Source organism: Haliaeetus albicilla, chromosome 3 (assembly GCF_947461875.1).
Source record: "Haliaeetus albicilla chromosome 3, bHalAlb1.1, whole genome shotgun sequence".
Taxonomy (NCBI): domain Eukaryota; kingdom Metazoa; phylum Chordata; class Aves; order Accipitriformes; family Accipitridae; genus Haliaeetus; species Haliaeetus albicilla.
In genome coordinates, this window is record NC_091485.1 from 41,830,421 (window position 1) to 41,852,262 (window position 21,842).

General features: G+C 35.3%; 1 protein-coding gene across 1 annotated transcript in view; it reads right to left on the bottom strand.

The window, feature by feature from the left end:
• Positions 1-992: 992 nt before the first annotated feature.
• Positions 993-21,842, bottom strand: part of TRPA1 (transient receptor potential cation channel subfamily A member 1) — a 37,654-nt gene continuing 16,804 nt past the window's right edge. The window contains exons 12-27 of the mRNA XM_069779515.1: positions 21,676-21,840; positions 20,218-20,332; positions 18,906-19,072; positions 17,926-18,019; positions 17,251-17,310; positions 15,751-15,849; positions 14,826-14,896; positions 14,213-14,360; positions 10,737-10,826; positions 10,361-10,530; positions 8,189-8,318; positions 7,878-8,060; positions 6,810-6,878; positions 4,735-4,845; positions 4,113-4,210; positions 993-2,200 (exon numbers count right to left, since the gene is read on the bottom strand). Of these exons, the coding sequence (XP_069635616.1) occupies positions 1,969-2,200; positions 4,113-4,210; positions 4,735-4,845; positions 6,810-6,878; positions 7,878-8,060; positions 8,189-8,318; positions 10,361-10,530; positions 10,737-10,826; positions 14,213-14,360; positions 14,826-14,896; positions 15,751-15,849; positions 17,251-17,310; positions 17,926-18,019; positions 18,906-19,072; positions 20,218-20,332; positions 21,676-21,840 (2,002 nt within the window). The 3' untranslated portion in view covers positions 993-1,968. The remainder of the gene's footprint in view (positions 2,201-4,112; positions 4,211-4,734; positions 4,846-6,809; positions 6,879-7,877; positions 8,061-8,188; positions 8,319-10,360; positions 10,531-10,736; positions 10,827-14,212; positions 14,361-14,825; positions 14,897-15,750; positions 15,850-17,250; positions 17,311-17,925; positions 18,020-18,905; positions 19,073-20,217; positions 20,333-21,675; positions 21,841-21,842) is intronic.

Genomic DNA, 21,842 nt, shown 5'->3' on the forward strand with positions numbered 1-21,842 from the left:
AACAGTTTATTTACAGGAATAGACCTGAGTTTAGAGGCCACAATGCAATTTCAGTGACTACAGTTACCTTCAAGTTTACTTTTTTTCTTCTGACTCTGCTTACTGGTTCTCCCCCTGTTTCACTGTGTCATACCAGAATTGGCCCTGAAGCAGAGCCCACAGTTGCTCCTCCTGCAGCCTGCAGGGCGATGCAGGGTCCTTTGCAGCACACGTTCCTCATCCCCTCGGTGTCAAGACAAAACTGGAGACACTGCTATGCTCCACTATCCATGCAACACATTTCTTTCCACCTGGTTATGCGAGAGTGACAGTACTCACCAGATCTCAAAAGCACAGTTAGAATGTGATCCAGAGGCAGACTTAAGGATGGGACCTCTGGGGCACCCAGGAACACACCTGTGGACACAGTCACACAGCAGTGAGTATGTCTATGCCCTTAATTTGCCATTTGAATGGAGTAGCCAAGTGCTTATTTTCTGCCTCAAACTATTAAACTATTACAGACACGCTTAAATGCAAAATGCCTGTGCAGACTCTGGAAGGCAAACCCAGAACAGAACTTCAGTTATAACAGCAAACATCTTTCAGTTACAACTGGTGCGGATTTATGCCACAGGATTCAAAGGTATCAGTGAATCTTGCTAATAAAGAGAAACTCCAAATGCTTCCTAAATCTCTACAGATGCCATCCGCCATTTGATATTAAGCAACTGTTCACCTTAGTAAGTGTAGTAGAATAGGCAAAACCAGTGATAACCTCCCCCTTTTTCTATTTTACCAGGCAAGGATTTAAAGTCTTAAAGCTGGAATAAAGCAGTTGGGTGTGAAAGCATTTTCCCTACTGAAGAGTGTGTCATCCATGGCAATTTTAAGGCAGAAGTCTCACTAATTTACAGTGCATCTTCCTGTGTTTTCTGAAGATTGGACAAGTTCTGTACAGTGTGAATTACGTTCTGGTGGCTACCTTTTAAATAAACAGGAATCAAAATTGTTCTTTACATGAAGAATTAATGTATATTAAGCTCTTAAAGAAAATGTCTGAATTCAAAAGCAGACCAGAGAGCGTTACAACCACATATAGTCATAATTATTTTATTAGCACTGTTTTTGAAACAAATATACTCAGGTACTTAAACACAGCTTAATTCATGTTTTTTTCCACATTTGATATATAACTGTATATTACATAATGCACTGAATATCCAGTAAATAAATAATAAAACCAAAGTGCAGATTAAAGTAGCAAGGTCAGTTTTAGGTTATCAGGAAGGCCAAAATCACATTAGCAGTCTAAGGACAGCAAGTAGTAAATGACTTAATATTTAACATGTCATTCTATCGTTGCTACATGCATTCTAGTACAAATGATCCCTCTGAGAATTGCATACTGTTATCTACAAAAGAAAACAGTCCTTCTCCTACCTTACATTTCTGTGATCTTTTTATTTCTTACCTTTCAGGCCTGATCCTGCAGTCCTTACTCAGCAAAAATTCCAACGCAATCTGTCAGGTTAGTTTCTTACTTTTTCTTTAAGCTACATAAAGCCCATTGGCTCTCTCAAAACATCTGAACACTAAATGATTAGAGTTTGAATTCCTAAAAATTCAGAAATTCTGAAAGTATTCGTAACAGAAAATAATGTAATTAAGTACAGACCTAAGAGTATGAGGGCCAAATCCGGGAACAGATCTAGGCAGAAGCCTTGTGAACTGTCAGGACAGCAAGGTTGGCATCTGGTGAGTTAGGCACTTTCCTGATTAGCCAGCCACTTCTAGGATCACAGTTTTGGATGTAGACATCTTCAGTCTCCTTAAATACTGTTTTGTGCACCTGCATCCCCTTTTCAGATCTGGCCTTTTTTTATACTTGAATACATGATGTATCACATTAACATTATGCACAGACAATAAGAGAAGTGACCCTAAAGTAAAATAAAATGATAATACAACATGATATCATAGCCATGTCTAGAAGAAGCTATTATTCTTTTCTGTGCTTGGGTTAGGCACGTTTGTTTTAACAGCTTTTAACACTGTATCCCATTTACTATTTTTGTGCTCTAACTGCCTTTTCCTAAACTTGTGCTGAAATAAATCATTGCTGTCTTCATCCTCAGCCTCTGACACTATCTCCATTTTTTGGATAATCAATTTAATGAGGTCATGTTGCTTTTCCAACAGTGTTGATATATCTTTGAGCCTAAAAAAAAAAAAAAAAAAGAAAACTATGCATACAACAGGCTTTGTCGTTTGGTTTCAAAGGACGTTTTAGTCATCAAAATTACAGATGCAAAAGACCTGACAGTCCTCAACTTCACCCTTCTGCTAACAAAGAATATTACCTGGAGTACATTTAATTTTTCAAGCTTCTCCAGGTTTCAGGAAATTGGATTAAAGGACAAAGTCCTGGTTCTTGAGAAAAGTAACTTACTATATACTTAAGGTAATAGCAACTTCACTCTCAAAATAAAATTCTGAACAGTTCTATCAAAAGTTTTTCCTATTGACTGAAGTAGTCTGGTAAGAAAAGAGGGTCAAATTTGCAATGGCAATTAAGCATCCTCAAACAGTGAACTTCACAACTACTTTAACAGCATATGAGAGATACTGATAAGGCACTTACTGGTCTCTTTTAAAGTGCTATCCAAAGTGCAATTGATACAAATAAAGAGTTAACATCAGTTAGCATCATGCATACAGAACACAGTATCTGTTATCTTTAAAGAAAAAATGAAAGAAATGGGAAATGTGTCTAGAAACTGTCTTCACAAAACCACCAAACAGGCTTTTTGAAAATCTACTTTTCAGAATGTCTAGACTCACAAAATTACAGCATGAAATATACATTGTGACTGAAAAGGTTCTCTGTGAAGAACAGTTTGGGGCTTCTTTAGATGTAGTTGCCTTTTTCTTTTTTTACAATAAAGTAAATATGTTTTACGAAGTGTGAGAACCACAAGAATTAAAATAGTGCAGCAATCAGCTAACATTAATATAAAGCAAAAAAAAATCCCACCCCAAATCAAAAACCAAAACCATTTACACTCAGCACTGACAGTAGGAATTGAACTCTGTTTTGAACTCTGACAATAAAAAGATACTGGCAACATAGTAAAAGTTTTCAGCCAATATTTTCAGAGCAGTAAATATAACGTTCCATAGTGAAATGGCCACAAGTTATTGTATTAAAAATAATTTCATGATTTTATAAAATGATTTTCTTCCCTCTCTGTGGGAAAAAATAAAAAGAGCGTGTTCTATGCTGGTTCCTAACATACTGATGTAATATGGATTTGAAGAAATACTTGTTAAATTCCATGGTTTGCCTACATCTGTAGGGTGTATTCTCACCCCTTCAACTCTTGCTGAGTCCTTCATGCAAAAAAATACTCAATCAGAATCTGTGCAGGGAGACAAAAATTTAGTAGATTAAAAAAAAAAAGGAGTAAAAAGAAGAAAAAAAAAAGAGGAAAAAAAGAGCAGGGGAGAGTGAGACAGAGTGAGAAAGAATAGATTTTCCTAGCTATATATTCACAGAAGGCTTTTCTGATACCATTCTTACAGATATATTGGTAACATGAGTAAGAAAAGCAAGTACAGAGAATTCCTTCCAAAGCTTTGGGAAACAGATTATTTGTTCAAAGGAGAACCAGGACACCAGTCTATTTTTGGGGAAACAATCTGAAGCAGATTTACCATCGGACCAGTGGAAAGTCAGTTACAGATTGTGTATATCTGCAAACCAATTGGAATTACATTAATTGTGAGTTTAAAATAACCCTTGAAAACCTCCATACACAAACCTCTAATTCTGAAATGCAAATGCATTTTCCCCATTACTTCAGTTTACATTAATGAGCAAAGAAGCCTGTCCTCTTTCTCTGCCATGGGATAAAAATATTTCTTTACCACACAAGTATTTTGAAGGTAATACATTACAGAATATAAAATACTAAGTTACCATAGTGAGGGAGCTTACTTAAGGACACTAGATACACTAAATTTTACTGTTCTGGTACAGTATGGGGCTTTAGAACACTTTTTTAAACAGGAGTATATTTGTAATATTGATTCTACTTATTTTTACAGCAGTAAAATAACAGAACAAATACCTGTATTTCTGCTTCAGAACTTCCAGTTCTAATGTTGTATCAGTGCTCTGTGCATCTGTGGTAGAGTCTTCACACCCAAAGCAGTACTGGAACACGCTCTAAACAAAACATGGAACAGAACTGAAATCAGGTATTGTAGTCTGACAATAGATTAAAATTCCCAAATAAGTGAGCAGTAACAGTCTCCACAAAGTGTTAAAGTTGAAAACAGTTTCTGTTATGAAGTTATTTCTTGTACATTAAACATTTGTTTTGCAAAATTTGTTTAATCAGAAAATTCAGTCTACCAACAACAGCTTAAATGAAAAGTAAACAAATAAAAGAAGAAATGCCAAAAGGGAGTAATTCTATTTTCTGCCTGAATAACTTTTGTAGCTTGTCTCGCTTAATAAAGTCACAGATCACTGAGAATTCAGACACTAATTATATCTGAATAAGTTAGGCTGCACTTAAACTGATTTATCATTTTCACTGAAGATAGTCAAGGTCTAATCACAATTCCACTGATGTCAGTTAATGATTAAGTCTTATTAATGCAACGTTCCTAGCAATCTGTGTACAAAGTAAGCCCATCATATCACATTTTAGTAAGAATTCTTTAGTCTAAGATTCACCATCTTACCATAAATCCACAGTATCTTGGCCTGTTGGGATATACAGTGATTGATTCCTGGTCCACCCGACTTAAGAACCAAAATGGTAGCTTCTTCTCTAAGTTGGTGTGAAGATTAACCTAAACATAGTTTTGTATTTAGAATAAGACATATTCTCTTAAGACACATCATCATGTGAAAATAACCATCATGTTATTATATTCAAATCACTATTACTAGATGCCAAGTCTCAGAGGATAGCTATGCTGCAAACAATGGTGTAATATTTGAACAGTCCAACCCAGACACTAAAACCAGCCAGTTATAGCAGTATTGAGTATCTCAGCAGAATTAATTATTCCACATAGATGTACACTCTTAAAACTAAAATGGTTCCAAAACTGAGTTAGCTCTTGTGTAATGGCTTCAAGAGCTCCTTAGTACACCGTGGGTTGCAGTATAGAATTACAGGGCAGAAATGTTCAAAAGACAGAATACCTATCATAGCCATGGGTTTTAAGACCAAATAATAATAATGGGAAAGAGAGTGATCCTTCTCTCTTTAATTGTGCTATATCCTTTTACTAGATTATGACAGAGTCAGTATAGATTAAGATGACAGTGGAATGCCTGTGAGAAAAGGATTTTTCCCTTGGGTAGAAACAAGTATGTTACATGAGTGCCTTTTCAGGTGATGCTACCTTTCCAGTCGTTCTCAAATTGCTACAGAAATATGGAGCATATATATCTAAAAGAACAGGATGCACAGTATAAGCTTATTGTGGACAACCATAATCCTGACAAACATACACAAGGTTACATGCTTAATAAAGATTTTGTAGTACTGTCTGAAGTTGCAAGACAACATCCTTCCCGAGCATTCCATTGGCAAAGAAATACCTGAACAGGTGAAAAGCATTAACTGCTACAAGAACTGCCCTTATACCTCTGCTTTAGTCATTTGTATCTCTAGCAACAGAAGTATCTCTTGGGAGGAGATGTTATTCTAAAAGAGAATTCTTCGAATATGCCTGAACTAAAAAGTACAGCACACACTTTAAAGTTACGTGACTACCAGAAGTTATTTCTGAGCTGTTATTGTTCTTGGGTATTCTGTCTGTGCATATCTCTTTTCTTTATGCTCAGCCAGTAGGTAGGCTCTGAAACTTTTTAGAAAATGCAAAGCCAGCAGGGAACTTAGGCAAAGCCAATCCCTGCATCAATTTTATGAATGGTCTGCTCCTCTCACAATACAGACTTTGAGCAGAACTTCAAGGAAACATGAGGACAGACAGTTTCTAAGAACACGTTAGTGAGAAGTAATCTTTATTCTTTATTTGACAGGTGTATACTGTGGGTATTTCTACTTGTGAAAGTCAAGCTTGATATACTAGAAAAATAGCTTGTGAAAAACTGTGTGCCAAATTTATCATTTCTTAAAATGAAAATTTTATGAAGTTGTGCTGTTGCCCTAGCCCCAGTATGTAAGATGCAAGAACTACATTTGCAAAAGCTACTTGGAAAATATCTAAGATGCACATAGTTTTCAAAAGCATATAGGTTACTAAACTCTTCTGACTTCAACAGAAATTCTGTTAGGTGTCTTTATATATCTTAAGGTAACTAAAAACATTTAGAAATGTCATGTTAAGTTCCTTAGTCATACCTGGCATTGCATGGTATCTCCTCAGTACACAGACCAGTGTGAGCCTTCAGTATACTGCAATGAATTTAGTGTCCTTTTGATTTCTGTGTACCTTAACCTTCTTTCCACTGCATCAATTCTCTCCTTAAAAGGCAACTCTCTGATTTCAAACATTGTGTTTACTCATTTTGAGATTCTGTTGCTGGAATAACTCAGAAGTCATCAAACTGACTGTTCAAAAGATCCTTAAAAATGCATTTGCCTATACATTTCCTTGACAATGACTCACACGACTGAAAATGAGATTCAGAATAGGATGCCCATGTTCACCAAGTTGCTTTACAGAGATGCTAAGATGTTAGATAGGGATGTTGATGATAAATCAGCTAATTATTTCAATGGTATTCTAACAATGATGCCTACTTCCTATAGTTGGCGCTTCTATGGTATGCTACTTACCTGCATTGCAATCCTTTTGAGTGCAGCATATTTTTGTACTTCAGCTATGTCCCCAACAGCCAAACCAATCTAAAAACACCAAGAAAGATTTCACTATTTTTTCAGAGTCTGTGACTTCAACTGTATATCTTATTCATATTTAAATAAAAAATGACTTGACTCAAAAGTTAAATTTGTTTCACTTGAATTTGGAAATATACCCTTTTTGCGCTTATTTGGAAAATCCATATCAAGAAATGTAGTAAGCTTTTTTAATGCCATCTATCTGTCTACCAGTAAGGCATTAAAGAGCTACTTCAAAGATTTGTCAAGAATAACACCCCTTCTTTTTGATTCTTCATTACTGCTGTTATGTTAAAAAACTTGTTGATCTCTTGATTGACTAGGATCATGGCAGCAATAAACAACTTAAAAACCTGAATTGTTTGATTTTTATTGCGCAGCTCATATAAAAACCTGATATCCTAAAAAAAAAATAAAATTGATGTTCAACGGAACATGGCTGTAGACGTATTAAATATTTTCTCCCTTTCTCACCATTACCAGGTTTTCTGATTCTTTTTGTTCAGGTCAGGCTCATTAGTTAGTTTTAACACTACTGCTAACTGTTGTTTTTTGTGCAATGAAGATCTGGGTTTTGGTTTTTTTTTAAAAAAATACTGTTAGTGCTGGGTTATGATACAGAAAGGGGTTGAACAACTAAGACTATGTCTACTCTAGGAGGCACACATTTATCAAAGTACTTCTTAAAATCACTGTTCCCCAATTGTTTTTAACAAGACCTCATAATGATACATTGCAGCTCCAATTCAAATTCCATCACAGTTACTACCTAAAGATATACAAGATAACCCTGTAAGAGTTAACTGTGGGAAAATACTCAGAACAGTAAACTGGAGGGAAAATGAGTCCAGGGAAAGGCAACTTTTTAATATTTTATTGAAAAATATCAATTTTTTAAATAATGAACGAATGCCATGAATCAGCACTAAAGAAATTCTATATGCCAAAAATTCTGTATACACCTGTGCTTATCCACTTTTGTACATTAATAAGCAGTTTACTTACTAGCAAGTTCATAAGAAGGATTGGAATAAGCAAGGTAAATATTATGAGAACTGTGTAACTCAGGAATGGATATGGCAATTCACTGCTTAGTAATGGATCAAGGAATGCATCATGGTAATTAATGTCTCCCAGCATCATTGCAAATGTCTTCATTACAGAAAGCAGAGGTGTGCTATATGTTTGCTGCAAAAAGAAGAAATACCAATCAAGAAAAAATCCAAACCAATGAAATTTGTAAATAACCTCTTGAGATTCTTTAGTCAAAAATAGTATTTATAATGATAAAAAATTAACTATGCCATTTGACTAACCTGTGAACCCAAAAGGACAAAGAAACTAAGTCCAAAGGCCAATATCAGGAAAAAGAAAACGACAGCAATCCGAATCAAAGTCCTCAAAATTTCCCAGAACATCACAACATAGATGCCATAGTTTTCAAATCTAGGCAATAAGGAAAGACATGCAAAATTAAATACTGAAGTTAGAGTTCCTTACACTTATATATCTAAGGCAATAAGTAAGCTTGTTTTTCATGTGTGAAAAGAGACATTTTGCCTCTCTGAGACATTCTGAGATGGTATAAATATATTGTACTTTCACATCCAAAAGAATGCCAGCAGTCTTATTTACAGCAAGCCTAAACTACATAATTGTATATTTTAATGCACCAGAGCAGTACTTCTGCAAGATACTATTTTTCACGGACAACTTTTACTCTCCCCATAGCCACAGACAGTACAATATTGTACAACTGTTGTACTCGGAATAATAACATTAGGAAATCATCCATTTTTTTTCTGCTTTTCGAAGCAAATTAGCAACCAGAACAAAGGACAATGGGCACCATGATCCATCTAGCAGCGACATGCCTGATTTAAAAAGATTTTGCTTTTTATGACACTACAAAGTATGGAAAACAAGCAAACAAAAAGAAACACATTGCTCAGGAAGAGAAGGGGAGTAGCATAATTTTAAGACACCTGTGCTTCCAACAACAGTCTGTCATCTGGCAAGCCTCTCCCATTCTTGGCTTACACAAAAACTAGATCTCAGAACATGAGTTGTTACAAAGCAGATTAAACTACTTTTTCCCCCAAACGTGAACTTGGGAATTTATGCCCTCTGCCAGATTCGGAGATCAGATGACTGTTTTATGCTATAACAGTAGCAACTGAAAAAATCCCTCCACAGGATTTTCCCCCTGAAAATTATGTGCAAGGCTGAAAAGATACCTGGAAGCAAAGCAAACCTGATCTCCTATTTATTAGGCTTTTATTAGGCAAAACTCCATTGAATGGAGCTACAGGTTGCTTTGAGAAGAGACAGCTGAATGAGTTAGAAAAACGATGTGTAGAGTTCTACTGCTATACAAATGAGAAATATTCAGGCCAGGGAAGCATTTCATCTAGCAGAAGAAGGAAGGTTGAGCAATCATGAATTTACTTTTTACTGTTTAGGTTCAACCCTCATTTTGCCCACAGCACAAAGCAGAGGAGAGAGGATGTACCCATTCATTAGTCATCTAAGGTCAGACATAGGTAGGACAAAGTTTGCGAGCAGAGGCAGGACCATAAAGATGCTCTCTCTTTATGACATTAACTCTGTTTACAAACCTTGCCCTTAAACATCTCAACCACAGTAAAATGATCCTCAAATTAATCAGCAAATGCTGTGTTTTCCTGTCTGCCAAACCTTATGGGAGTGATTAGTGAATATATACAATAAGAATCAGAAGAGCATATATGCAGTGTTACCACATACTGTCATCCTTATTTTCTGAACAGCTCCAGATCACCACTTTTTTGCTGATCAGCCACACCTCATCTTTGTGGAAGGCAGTCTTGTTCAGGCACAAACATGTTGAATTTATTAATCTTAAGCACTACACCCACACTATTTTTCCCTCCACCCAGCTCTCCTGCAGTCCATGACTCTCGGATACTATTGTACCAGTGACAGCATTAAGATCATTAATGGCAATAAATAGACCTAATGTCAACTAAAGAAATAACTTCATCCATAGTAATTCTTTTACAGGACACTATGGTTTAGAAAAGTGGGGTGTGCCATTTAACCTGTAAAATGATAAAAGAATTTACCTTCTCCCAGGTAAAAAACAGACTTCCTTTTGCCTCTTGTGATTCAAAGGGGGTTTTTTTTAAGTGAAAGTCTATATAGTATAACGAAACACATTTTTAAAAAGACATACATGGTGGCTTTGCTTGCTTAACATTAAAATAAATCTTGTTACTTCTTTAGTTGCCATAACACATGCTGTGATTCCCTACATGAAAAACACTAAAAACTACTTTACAGTTCATTAGGTTAAAAAATTTTTATGGTCCTAATCTGGAAACTTGTATAGCTTGAAAAAATAAAGATAAGAAATAGGGCTATCATACTTGAACAGGCACGCTTTAGGATATGTAAAATATCTGAAAATATTAAAAGTATTTTATCGTAAAGCATGTAATAACTTCTACCGTTGAAGGTAAAGCAAGAAGTTCATCCAAGACAAGTATACAGCAACTGCTCCACATTCCCACTGCAAATGAGCTGGTGTATTAATAAACAAAGAAGACACAAAAATTATGCTTGTAGTATAAATTGTCCAGTCCAGTAGATTTGAGTAATCCAACAAATATTTCAATTTCTAGGATTTAAGAGAGACAGATACATATTTACAAGTCATGCATCATTAAAGCACTGAATTCAATACACTATTTAAATAGTCTTCTCACTTTTAATCATGTATAAATTGGTATTTCCCTTTTAATTAGGGAAAAATCAGATTTATTTAAATATCACTCAAACTGCTATGCAAGCACACTGTCTGATTAATGTTATTTATGTATTTACCTGCTGAATCAGCTGAAATATTTCTTTGCAGATTCCCAGTAAACTCATTATTAAAACTAAACACATACACACCCTTGTGAAGTATGAGTTCTGAAACAAAAATCAGAGCACAAAGCAAATTAGAAATTTTTAAATGAACATTTATTTCAGCTCTACCTACTACATATACTTTACATTGCCAAGTTAAGAAACTGTTAGCTTGCTTCATATAAACTTATTGCTATCTAAATTCTGTTCTACTAGTATTTATTATGAAATCCATGTCATGTATATTGTGTTTAAGTAATTCAAGTACGAAAGTTTGAGCATTCCCATGATAAATAGTTGCTGTGCAGCTTCCTTACTACTACTGTTCAAGTTTGGGAACTGAAATTGCAGTATCTATGCATTTTCAGTATGTTTTGCCACTGGATGAACATAAAGACAAATTCTGTTGTCCATAACTTCACTACCATAGTGTAGTATCCAGAACAGCAATAGAAGTCTTTGGACAAATTGGAAGTCCTGGCACCCTTATTATGTGGCTGCTGCTTTTGATGTCTCCCTTTACAACCAGTATAGGGAAAGACAACTTTGTTGTGAAAAGCCTTCTATTGGCATAGATAACAATAGTGAATTTCATCTTTAATAAATAACTCATAGAGCTAATTCCCCATCTGAGGGGTTCGTTAACTCATAGCGAGACCACTAATCCATGGCACTTGCTTTTCAGTGGTGCTGCAATACACATCAGCATCTGCCCCATTGCGATGTCCCTTTCCAACCTGCGTTAAGAGTATAGCACCATGTTCTGTAACACTGTTCTCCCTGAAGAGCTGGCTTTCCCCACTCCATTCCCATTACTTGGGTCATTAGGACACCATTTCCTCCAGTGCATGACATTTCATATACACTGCTGTTACTCTAGTCTCTCAGGCAGCACCTTCATGGCTCCTGTTCAGTGCACTGCCTCTCCACCAGCTGGCATCACTGCTCACTGAAGGACAGGACTCCCTCTTCCAACTGTGCTTCTTCCACCCAGTCTCTGATGATTCAAGGACCTGGGTCAGTCTGAGTTATTCCTCTGTCTGCTGTATGCAGCTCCTGTCATTCTCCTGTCTTCCACCAGGAAAATCAGTGAGTTAGTGGAGCATGAATTCTTCCAGTTCTGCAAGTTCTTCTGGCTTCTGAATCTTTGAGAATCCCGCATGTACTGGGCTAGGCTGGGTATGTGATTCTCCAGATGTTTTCATGTATCAGGATATCCTCATGAACCTTTTATATCCCTTGATTTCATTTTATTTCATATTTCTACTAGCATATGCTTTCTGAGTTTCTATTTCAGCTTTACATCTTTTATCTCCCCAAAGAACTGTAAAATATTTTCTCGCCTCTTTTTTTTTTTCTTGCCAAAATCCTTCATTTTATTGAAAAAATCACTTATTTGAAATGGACCATTCAAAAAGTTTGCCACACAACAAAATCTTGTCCCCATTAACACCAGTATGTTACTGTTTCAGGGCTAATGACACAGGTGTCTCTTCTCAGAATATATGACTTGATGTTGTGGAGACAGAGCTCTGTGACTTTCCTGCCCTTCACATGGACACAGGAGTGTAACACTATGTATGAGTTGTACTCACAGGTTCAATAAACCGCAGAATTTGCATTTCCCTCTCTGGAAGTTTAGTACAATGTTCAGCTTAGGGATACACAGCCTTCTTAAAAGACAGAATACTGCTTAGTTTTAACTGCAGGAAGGAAACACTTACAAAAAGGACATCAACCAGTCACACCAATGTCTTTCTTTTCTAAAGCCTCATTCTCCTGTAGCGGTGGACTTGGCAAGTCTAACTTCTTCAGTTCACTATGATGTCCTAATTATTGCAGTTCCAGCTTCTGAAAAAAAGTTGGAGCTTTGTCTCTTAATAACCCAAAAGTATCTATGGAGGACAGGTTTACCCCGAGGCAGGCTCCATCCTTGCTTGCTTTCCTTACAGAAACATAGAATCATAGAATCATTTAGGTTGGAAAAGACCTTCAAGATCATTGAGTCCAACCATCAACCATGCCCACTAAACCATGTTCTGGAGTACCTTGTCCATCTGCTTTTTGAGTACCTCCAGGGATGGTGACTCAACCACTTCCCTGGGCAGCCTGTTCCAATGTCTGACAACCCTCTCAGTAAAGAAATTTTTCCTAATATCCAACCTAAATCTCCCCTGCCGCAACTTGAGGCCATTTCCTCTTGTCCTATGTCCAGGCACCTGAGACAGAAGAGACCAGCACCCACCTCACTACAACCCCCCTTTCAGGTAGCTGTAGAGAGCGATAAGGTCTCTCCTCAGCCTCCTCTTCTCCAGGGTAAACAGCCTCAGCTCCCTCAGCCGCTCCTCATAAGACTTGTGCTCCAGGCCCCTCACCAGCTTTGTTGCCCTTCTCTGGACACGCTCCAGCACCTCCATGTCTTTCCTGTAGTGAGGGGCCCAAAACCGAACACAGTACTCGAGGTGCGGCCTCACCACTACTGAATACAGGGGAACAATCACCTCCCTGCTCCTGTTGGCCACACTATTTCTGATTTCTGATTTTGTCTTATGGCCCTAACTAAAGCATCATTTCCATCCAATGCATATCGTGAATGAGATCACTATTAATAAATTACTGGACCAGCCCCATACCTTTCACAGTTGTGACTAAGACTCAGATATGCAAAAGTCACTATGATGCATATGTACTTTGCTACCTAATCAAGTTTTTCATTCTGAGATGCCGTAATTCCAAAATGGGGGTATATCACTCACATTTTGGTACAACACAACTTTTTCTGGTTTTTTTTTCTTTTATAAACAGGGATTATAGGAAACAACCGATATACTTAAAAATCTTTCACAGAGTTTTCCATCCATATATGACTGAATTCTGTTGTTACATTTTTCACTACTGTGGTACATGGGGTAGCCATATACAGACTGGCAAAAATTGTTCTGTCCTAGCCTCATAGTTTTTGAGCCTAATGAAGAAATACTGGGCCTGCAAGGGAAAGTAATATATATTATGGGCAAAGAAAGATGTATCTGAATACCCAAAAGCACTTTATTATTGGCTACTCTTTCTATGTCAAATTTTAAATGTGCAATATCCAGTTATTTTGGTTGAAAATTAAAAGGACATAGAAAGCTAAAGAATCCACTGTTTTCTGTCTTTTCATAGTTAAATACACCTTAATTCTTTTTCTTCAACACTAAAGAAATATTCACTTCAGGGAAGAATTACAAGTAACCATGTACCAGACGTAAAATTTTCAGAAAAGATTACAAATAAGAAACAAGAACTGAAAATTATCTACAGAAGTTGCTGCTGAATGTTTAAAAATACACACTTCAATTCTGTTCCTTAGAGTTGCTAAATCATAAATAATTCTACAAATTTAAATAATCATACCTTTTTGCTATAAAAATTCTAAATATATTGTAACTAGTAAGGAAACTCAGTACCTCATATTCTAATGGTCTTGCTTCATAGATCTCTGTTCCATTCAGAGGTCTTCCTGGCTGTATGTGAGTGACCAGAAGAGTCAGTGGGATGAGACCAAGAGAATATATGCCTAAATTCATTAGATGTGCTCGAAACCCATAGGCCATCCTTGAAAGTGAGAACGTGAAAGTTACAACACTTTACAAATTTAGAAGAGCATGCATTCAAATGTAACAGCCAACAATGTTTTCAAGATGAGGAAATAAACATTTCTTAAAATGTCCTTTTGTGATGAATGTGTTCATCGAGCTTTATGTGGACAATAGTGTATTGGCCATTCTGAAATATTCCTTTTCAACTCGGCAATCCTATTATGTATTTTTGCAATAAAGCAGAAACAAAGATGGTGGTTGTCTTTGCTGTAAATATCAAAGAATCATTACTAAATACTAAGCTACATTTTATACAATAATCATCAGCATATTCTAAATATGCTTGTGAGAGGTTATATGGAAAAGATATTCGCTTCAGTCAACACTACAAATATGTACACCTTAGTAAACAACTCTCAGGCACAATAGCCTTCACCCTGACATGCAGTATTATATTTTATGTACATTACAATACACCTACCATTTCATGAGCAAATATTCTTTACACACGGGATGACTGAGTAGCTCCATGCGATTGTGGCGTACCATGGCCTACAGAACAAGAAAGCAGAAGGATCAAATTTATCTCACCTAGCTAAGTAAAGTGCTTACAAAACTGGCTAAGCCACCTTCTTTACTTGAATATTAGCCTAATCAAAAGTAAAATGTCTGTGAGATATTGCAAAGTTCTTTTGTTTATGCACTCCGGTCCAAAGCTATTACTATCATGCGTTCTCTGCCTACTGAGGCATTCAGCTTCTCTCCTGCTGCTCTGCTAGTCTATTTCAAGCTTTAAAAAATTGTACAGACTATTGCCAACTACACCTGTGAGTTGACCAAGTTTTCTGGTTACATTTAACAAGAAAATACTTATTTATTTATTATTTGACAGTATACCAAGTCTAACTGCCAACAGGAAGCCCAAAAAGTAATCGACTAACCCAGAAAGTTTGTTCTGTAAACATTTTCTGACAAAGAATGACAGAACATACTGGCAACATGAAAGAACAGCAAAATGTGTTTTAGGCACAGGAAGTGTTTTGCAATTAGCATATGAAAAAATCAGTTTTGTCAGATTTTTCAAAGCCTTACATTCCAGTGCATGGTCACTACAATGACTGGAGTATGGTTTTTTTTGATGTATTACCTGCATATACAGCACGTTCTCTTGAAACATTCATAGTTGTTTAAATAAACTTAAGAATTTTTATCTAAAACTAAAAGAAATGTTATTTATTACTTAGACCATAAGAACTTTAGCCCATACTTCATTTCAATATACTTTAAATATACAGAGTTATGGGCTTTGGAATAGAAATATTATAATGAAAAATTCAAACCTCTTGATTTTATCTAAAGCAAGACAGCATGGAATGATGTCACAGTAAAATAAAGAATTTACTTACATTTAAAGTGGTAAGTGGTTCATAGAAAATGTCTTCACCATCCTTTAGTTTCTTGTTAAGTGTCAGGGGACACTGGAGATATCTGAAGTTATATTCAATCTGAATAATAAACATGCGCCAGCATTTAAATGTGATTAAACTGATAATCTAAGACTGAGACAATGTGCTTAATTTAAAAAAGGTTATCCTTTAGAGAAAAAAAGGACATATTGTATCAGATTAGAACACTGATGTATATTGATCGTTAGTTTCTCTGCCAGTGAACGCATGCCATCAAGATACACATCTGTGACTTTAAGATGATTAAACAGCCATTCTGAATTGTAAAATAAAAAGCACACATTTCTTCTTAAAATACTACAGTCTAAAAAGGTCACTCTCATAACTAATTTGTTTTAATGGTGACTTTGAAGAAAAGCTTGTGTTTAAAAGTTATATGGCTTTGATAACACAATATAAAGAAAATGTACAGTAGCAGAAAAATTGAAAGTTTTCTGTTAATGATGTAGTCAGAATCCAATATAATAATTGATAAGGTGGTTTTCAATATGGCTTCAAAGATAACATAACTGTAGAACATTCATACCTCCTTAGCATTGTGAAAGCAATCTATTGCTTAAGATTTTGGACAAGAATTTACGAAAAAGAAACATGTTGGACTCTAAATTACTGATGACAATTGCATTACTTATGATTGGCATGCTTCTAATACGCATAAATAGATATTATGTCTTCTATTACTGTTATTTTGAAATATCCATAACCTCTGATACCCAGCTCGATTGCAAGAATTAACACAGCAAAGATAAAGTCCATAGACTGCTCAGGTTTAATGTTATACTTGTGAAAATGCATAAGCATGAAGATTACAGAAACTGAACTTCAAAGCCGTTTACAGCCCAAAGGATAAAATAAGATCAGTCACCTGTGTTTTCTGTTAAGATCTGATATTCATCTATAAGTGTATCTTATCCATAGGAACTTGACATATATATTAAAGTATACATATTGTGTACTTTCCAAACTTTCAAGTCACAAACGTGCTCATTTCAGTGTCACAGAGGCAATAAAGAGAATTAAATCAGTGGCTTTGCTGAGAAAAAAACCAAAAGAGACTAAGAGTTGAAGATTGCTAGTATCTGATGAAGTGATATTTAAAAGTCATCCTAATACTGAGGAGTTTTTTGCCAAATACATATTAAAAGCACAGATTCAAATACAGTTATTGGTGAATAACTACTGAATTATTCACAAATCAAGTTTAAGTATTGGCTGATTTCAATTTACCAACTATAGAACTATAATTGCAACTATAGAAAATATTTAAGAGGTATTACAATTTAGTTCAGTATTAGTAGCTAAAAGCCAAGCTGATGATTTTGCAACTTAATTATTATCCAAATAATGTACTACTGCTAACATATAGCCAGGCATATTGTGACATATTCTATCATAAGACCGTAAAATGTACTGTCTTCATAAATTTTGTCATCCACTTACATAGAAGTCTCGACTTGTCTTTTCCTCTGAAGACTCAATTATGCAGTTGTCCAAAACCAGCTTTGCAGATGAACAGAAAAGTGAATTAAGGTGATATAAATAATGTTAATCAGAAAGAATATATTTGTACCTGAAGAAAATGACCTTCAAATACAGCAGACATCTAATGGAAGTGATGATTCAGTCAGATTTTATGGTGTATGTTTTGAAGACGTAATGAAACTATGCAGTTTACAAGGCTACATGTTAACTTGCAAGTACAAAATGTGAAGTGCTTATGAATATATACATACCAAGTCACTTGCTATTTTAATAAAAAGCATTTCTGTAGTGTCATTTAACAGTTAGCTCAGAAGGTGAAAATATCTCAAATGGTTTTGAACCAAATTCTCTTCTGACTTTCATCACTTTTATACTCCTTTTTATACTACTTTTATACTCATGATTCCATTGACGTCAGGAAGCAAAGAACTTTTTCTAATACTAAAGAAATTAAACTGACCAAACTGAAACTATCACTAAAATACAATTAAATCAATTTGTGAATTTATATTGTTTCTATTTTATAATAATACTTATTAGTGAGGACAGCATTAGAAAAACAATGGCAAATGATGCAACATAACTAAGGGTTTTTTTGTGTGGTCATTTCTTTAATATGTACAGAAAACTTACTTTAAATGAATCAGGAAGATACTCAACCATTTCCAGCAAAGGACACTTATTGGCACTAGAATAGTGAGAGAATGTCACAACAGCTTCTTCCCATCTGCAAAAATGAGTTAAGATAATGGAAAATTAATTCGTTGCTTCTCTTTTAAATTAACTACTTTTAGATTATTTGTTTTATTTAAGATATTATCTTGCAAATCACAATGTGTAACAAGTTTACATACCATTAATTGGAAAATCAGCTGTTTGCGGAGTAATTGAGTAACATTTTGGATGCTTCTCTAAGAATGATTCATGTTTAATTCTGTTATCAATTAAACAGAAATGTTTCAACTATGCTAAGACCTTCTAAAAATATGAAACTTGAACTAAAGCTGGAATCTTGGGTTACAAGATCAAGGTGAGTAATAATAAATACAGTAAAATACTGGCAGTGTTCCTGCAACTCTTTACCAAGAGATGTGATCATTAGGCAATGGTGCAACACTTTTATTTCTGAAGTGGGGCTTCACTATATTGTAATATAAAATACTTTAAACTGCAGCTGAACTGCCACATTTTAAATATTTGCAACATTTAAAACAATGTTTTTAAATTAAATCTCTTGAATGGTATCAGTTGTTTACATTTTGCTTAAAATTCTGTAGGTATTGAAGCATTATGTGAAAGGCCAAAATTATGTATTAAGAAGAGGGAAGACATGGGAAGGTTTACTTCTTTCTAATGGCTTCTACGTGGTTTTTCTTAACAGAATCTGAATACTCAATCTAACATGGAAAACAACATTCCACGTATCTACTGTCCATTACAATTATGCCTTTTTTTATATGCTCTCACTAGAACACAACATAATCTCTAGAATTGTAAAATATGCACTCAGTTTTACTTATTAAACTGCAGGTTTTCAGAACTTAATCTCAGTTAAAAAACAAAACAAAACACCACAGAAAATAAAGTCAAAAAGCATTTTCTGTGTACCTTACCTTTTGTGCAAAATGACAGCAGACACTACATCTTTTCTCCTATTGTGTATCGCTTCATGGAAAAAAGAAGCTACTGCTTTGTTGAACAGAATTTTCGCACCATAGTCAAGAAGTAACCTTACTGCTTTTGCATGTCCTTCTCTTGCAGCCAGGTGCAAAGCTGTGTTCTGTGCAGAAAAGTAGTACAGCAATGCATCCATGAGAATCATTTAAAAAAAAAAAAGGTACATATTTCAGTTGTTTCCCACACTGAAAAGCCACATGCTATTCTCAGTTGCAAGTCCTGAATACTTTTACTAGCAACATAAAAAAATAGAATATCATCACAGAGATTCTGATAGACATTATAGACAAATTCTTTATGCTACCTCTACAGCAACAGTAGCACTAAATCTGAAGAGGAAACTCAGCTGTAGGTAAGGAAAGCCAATTCATTAATATCTTTTAGTTTTGTAACTCACAAACTGCAAGTCACAAACAGGTAAAAATTATGGTATCTACATATACAGAACACCTGCATTTGATAATCAGGAAAAGAAGCATCCAATTATATCCAGATGTGCTCATACAAACAAATCTGCAGGCACAGTTTTATAAGAGGAACTTTTTTTTCATTGGTATTTTCATAAAAGTAAGGCAATGAGTGGTGTAGGAATCAAGTCACACTGAAACTGAATTTTGAAAGACTTCCCAACTCACCCAGATTCTTCTGAGGGAAATTAAGATCTAAGCATTGGCTTCTCATTAATTTCTAGGCAAGATTGTTTCTAATGTAATAATTCTAAATGTTTTCAACACCAGTTCTCAGAAAAATCAGCACCTTCTGTGTTGGAAACTGAATAGTTCATTAAAATGACCACCCTATATTGCCTGATGGAGAACTGTTAGGTTCATACAAGAGGTCTCCAATCCAGGAAATGGATTTTGTCTTGACCCAAAAGATACTGCATTTGTCCAAACTTCAGAGCAAGACAGCAGCTGTATCTATTGGACATTGCTGTGCAGAACGGATGGATTTCAAACAATATGTTAATGAGCTACAGTTGATACTGGATTTTTTTAAATCTGTATAAGCTCTTTAAATTTAAATTACCGATGTTTATACTACATTGTTAAAATACTCTTGCATTGTAAAGGGGACAAGGGGAACATGTCTAACATACTCAGTATTTTATGTTTTCCATTAGGCTATTTGCATTTTTTTTGTCTCCCACTTAAAAGAATTGGGTAACAATTTCAGCAATCATATATTAATCTAAGCAATAAACTTTAACAGCAGACAAGAAACAAATAATGCTGTGTGAACACATACCCCTTCTTCATCCACTCTGTCAGTACACTTCACATTAGTATCCAAAATGATCTGCATTGTGCGAGTGTATCCTCCGAAGGCAGCATGGTGCAGGGCTGTCCAGCCTTTATAATCACTTACATGTAGCAGTATAAAATTAATAATTATAAATGGAAAACTTTTTATAAATTTAAAGTAAATTTAAATGCCTCCCCCTTTGACTCAAACTTCTTTTCTTTGGCATGACTACTGCAGAGATGCCCATGCCTTCTGTAAACTATTATGTGATTATCAATGCATCATTTGGAAGTAAAAGGTTCAACTCAGTAATAGTATTTGGGTCACCCTCTCTCTTTTCTTCCCTCTCTCTATTTCTGTATATATATGGATTGTGCCCATTTTCTTATATGTCCCTTGAAAATGACAGAAATCCTAGCAATATTCTGTTACTAATACTTGGCAACACATGTAGCATAGACCATGGCCACATTACAGAATTTTGCATTTAAACATAGTGAATATATAAAACATGATAAGCATACAAATCTATGCCTATCAATATTACTTTAGCTTAGTATAACGAAACTCATTAAGCCTTTTATCACATAGAACCCACTAGGACATTTATTTAAAAAATGCCAGATTTAACTCTAAATTAAGCCTAAATACATAAACACATACATGTGTTCACATAGATATACATACATATACTTATATGTATATTATCATCTCTATCATTGCTAGGTGTACTAGTCCAGCTAAGGACACTGGAAATAAAGGGTTTGACAGTAGTCCATTTAGTGGGTCCTCTGCAGTCACAAATAATGAATGTATGACAGGCCTGTTTGCTAAAGATCTCCTCAGAATGCTTAGGCCTCTAGCTCCAAGGTGTAGCTGCAGTGAACTTGGAAGCACAGGACTTGAAAGTTAAAGCTGTAGACTGTACCCTGGAAACAGGACTCTCAACTTTTGGTAGCTTTGGCTCCTGGCCTTACAGGTGTGAGCCTGGAAGCTTTTGTGAGGCTGCCAATGATCTGAGGATCTTTGACCTGAAATCAGCACTTAAGAGTGCAAGGCAAGTTGCCTGTGAACCACCAATCCTAAGAACCCCTACTCAAGCCTGTAAGTGAAGTGGATGTAATTATAATATTTCCCAAACATTATTTTTTCCATCAAAAGATTCAATATTCTTCTCTCACTTGTATTTAGAGAAATCTCAGTTTCCCCAGCACTAGAAGCTTTGCTTTAAAGTTAGCTATGATTCTGTGTCAGGCTGAAGCAAGGCACTATCAACTTAGCTTTACAAATATTTCATAAATATGCTCTTATATTGTATATTTATATTTGTATATATTAATATATTAAATATTTTCATATATTGTATTTATATTTATATTGTATTAACTTCCCAGCAGATGGACATAAAATGTAGGGTTATAGTTCTTTTTTGCCTTAATGAATGGAAATCTGTATACTTACCAGAGAAAAAGGGCCCCTCTCTTCAGAAGAAACTGAACTACCTTCTCATGACCATTCTGGGCTGCCAAATGAAGGGGAGTCATTCCCTTCTTATCACCTTCATTCAAAAGCCTTGTGTCTTTCATATCTCTTATAAGTCGTTGACATGTATTGATGCGCCCATAGCT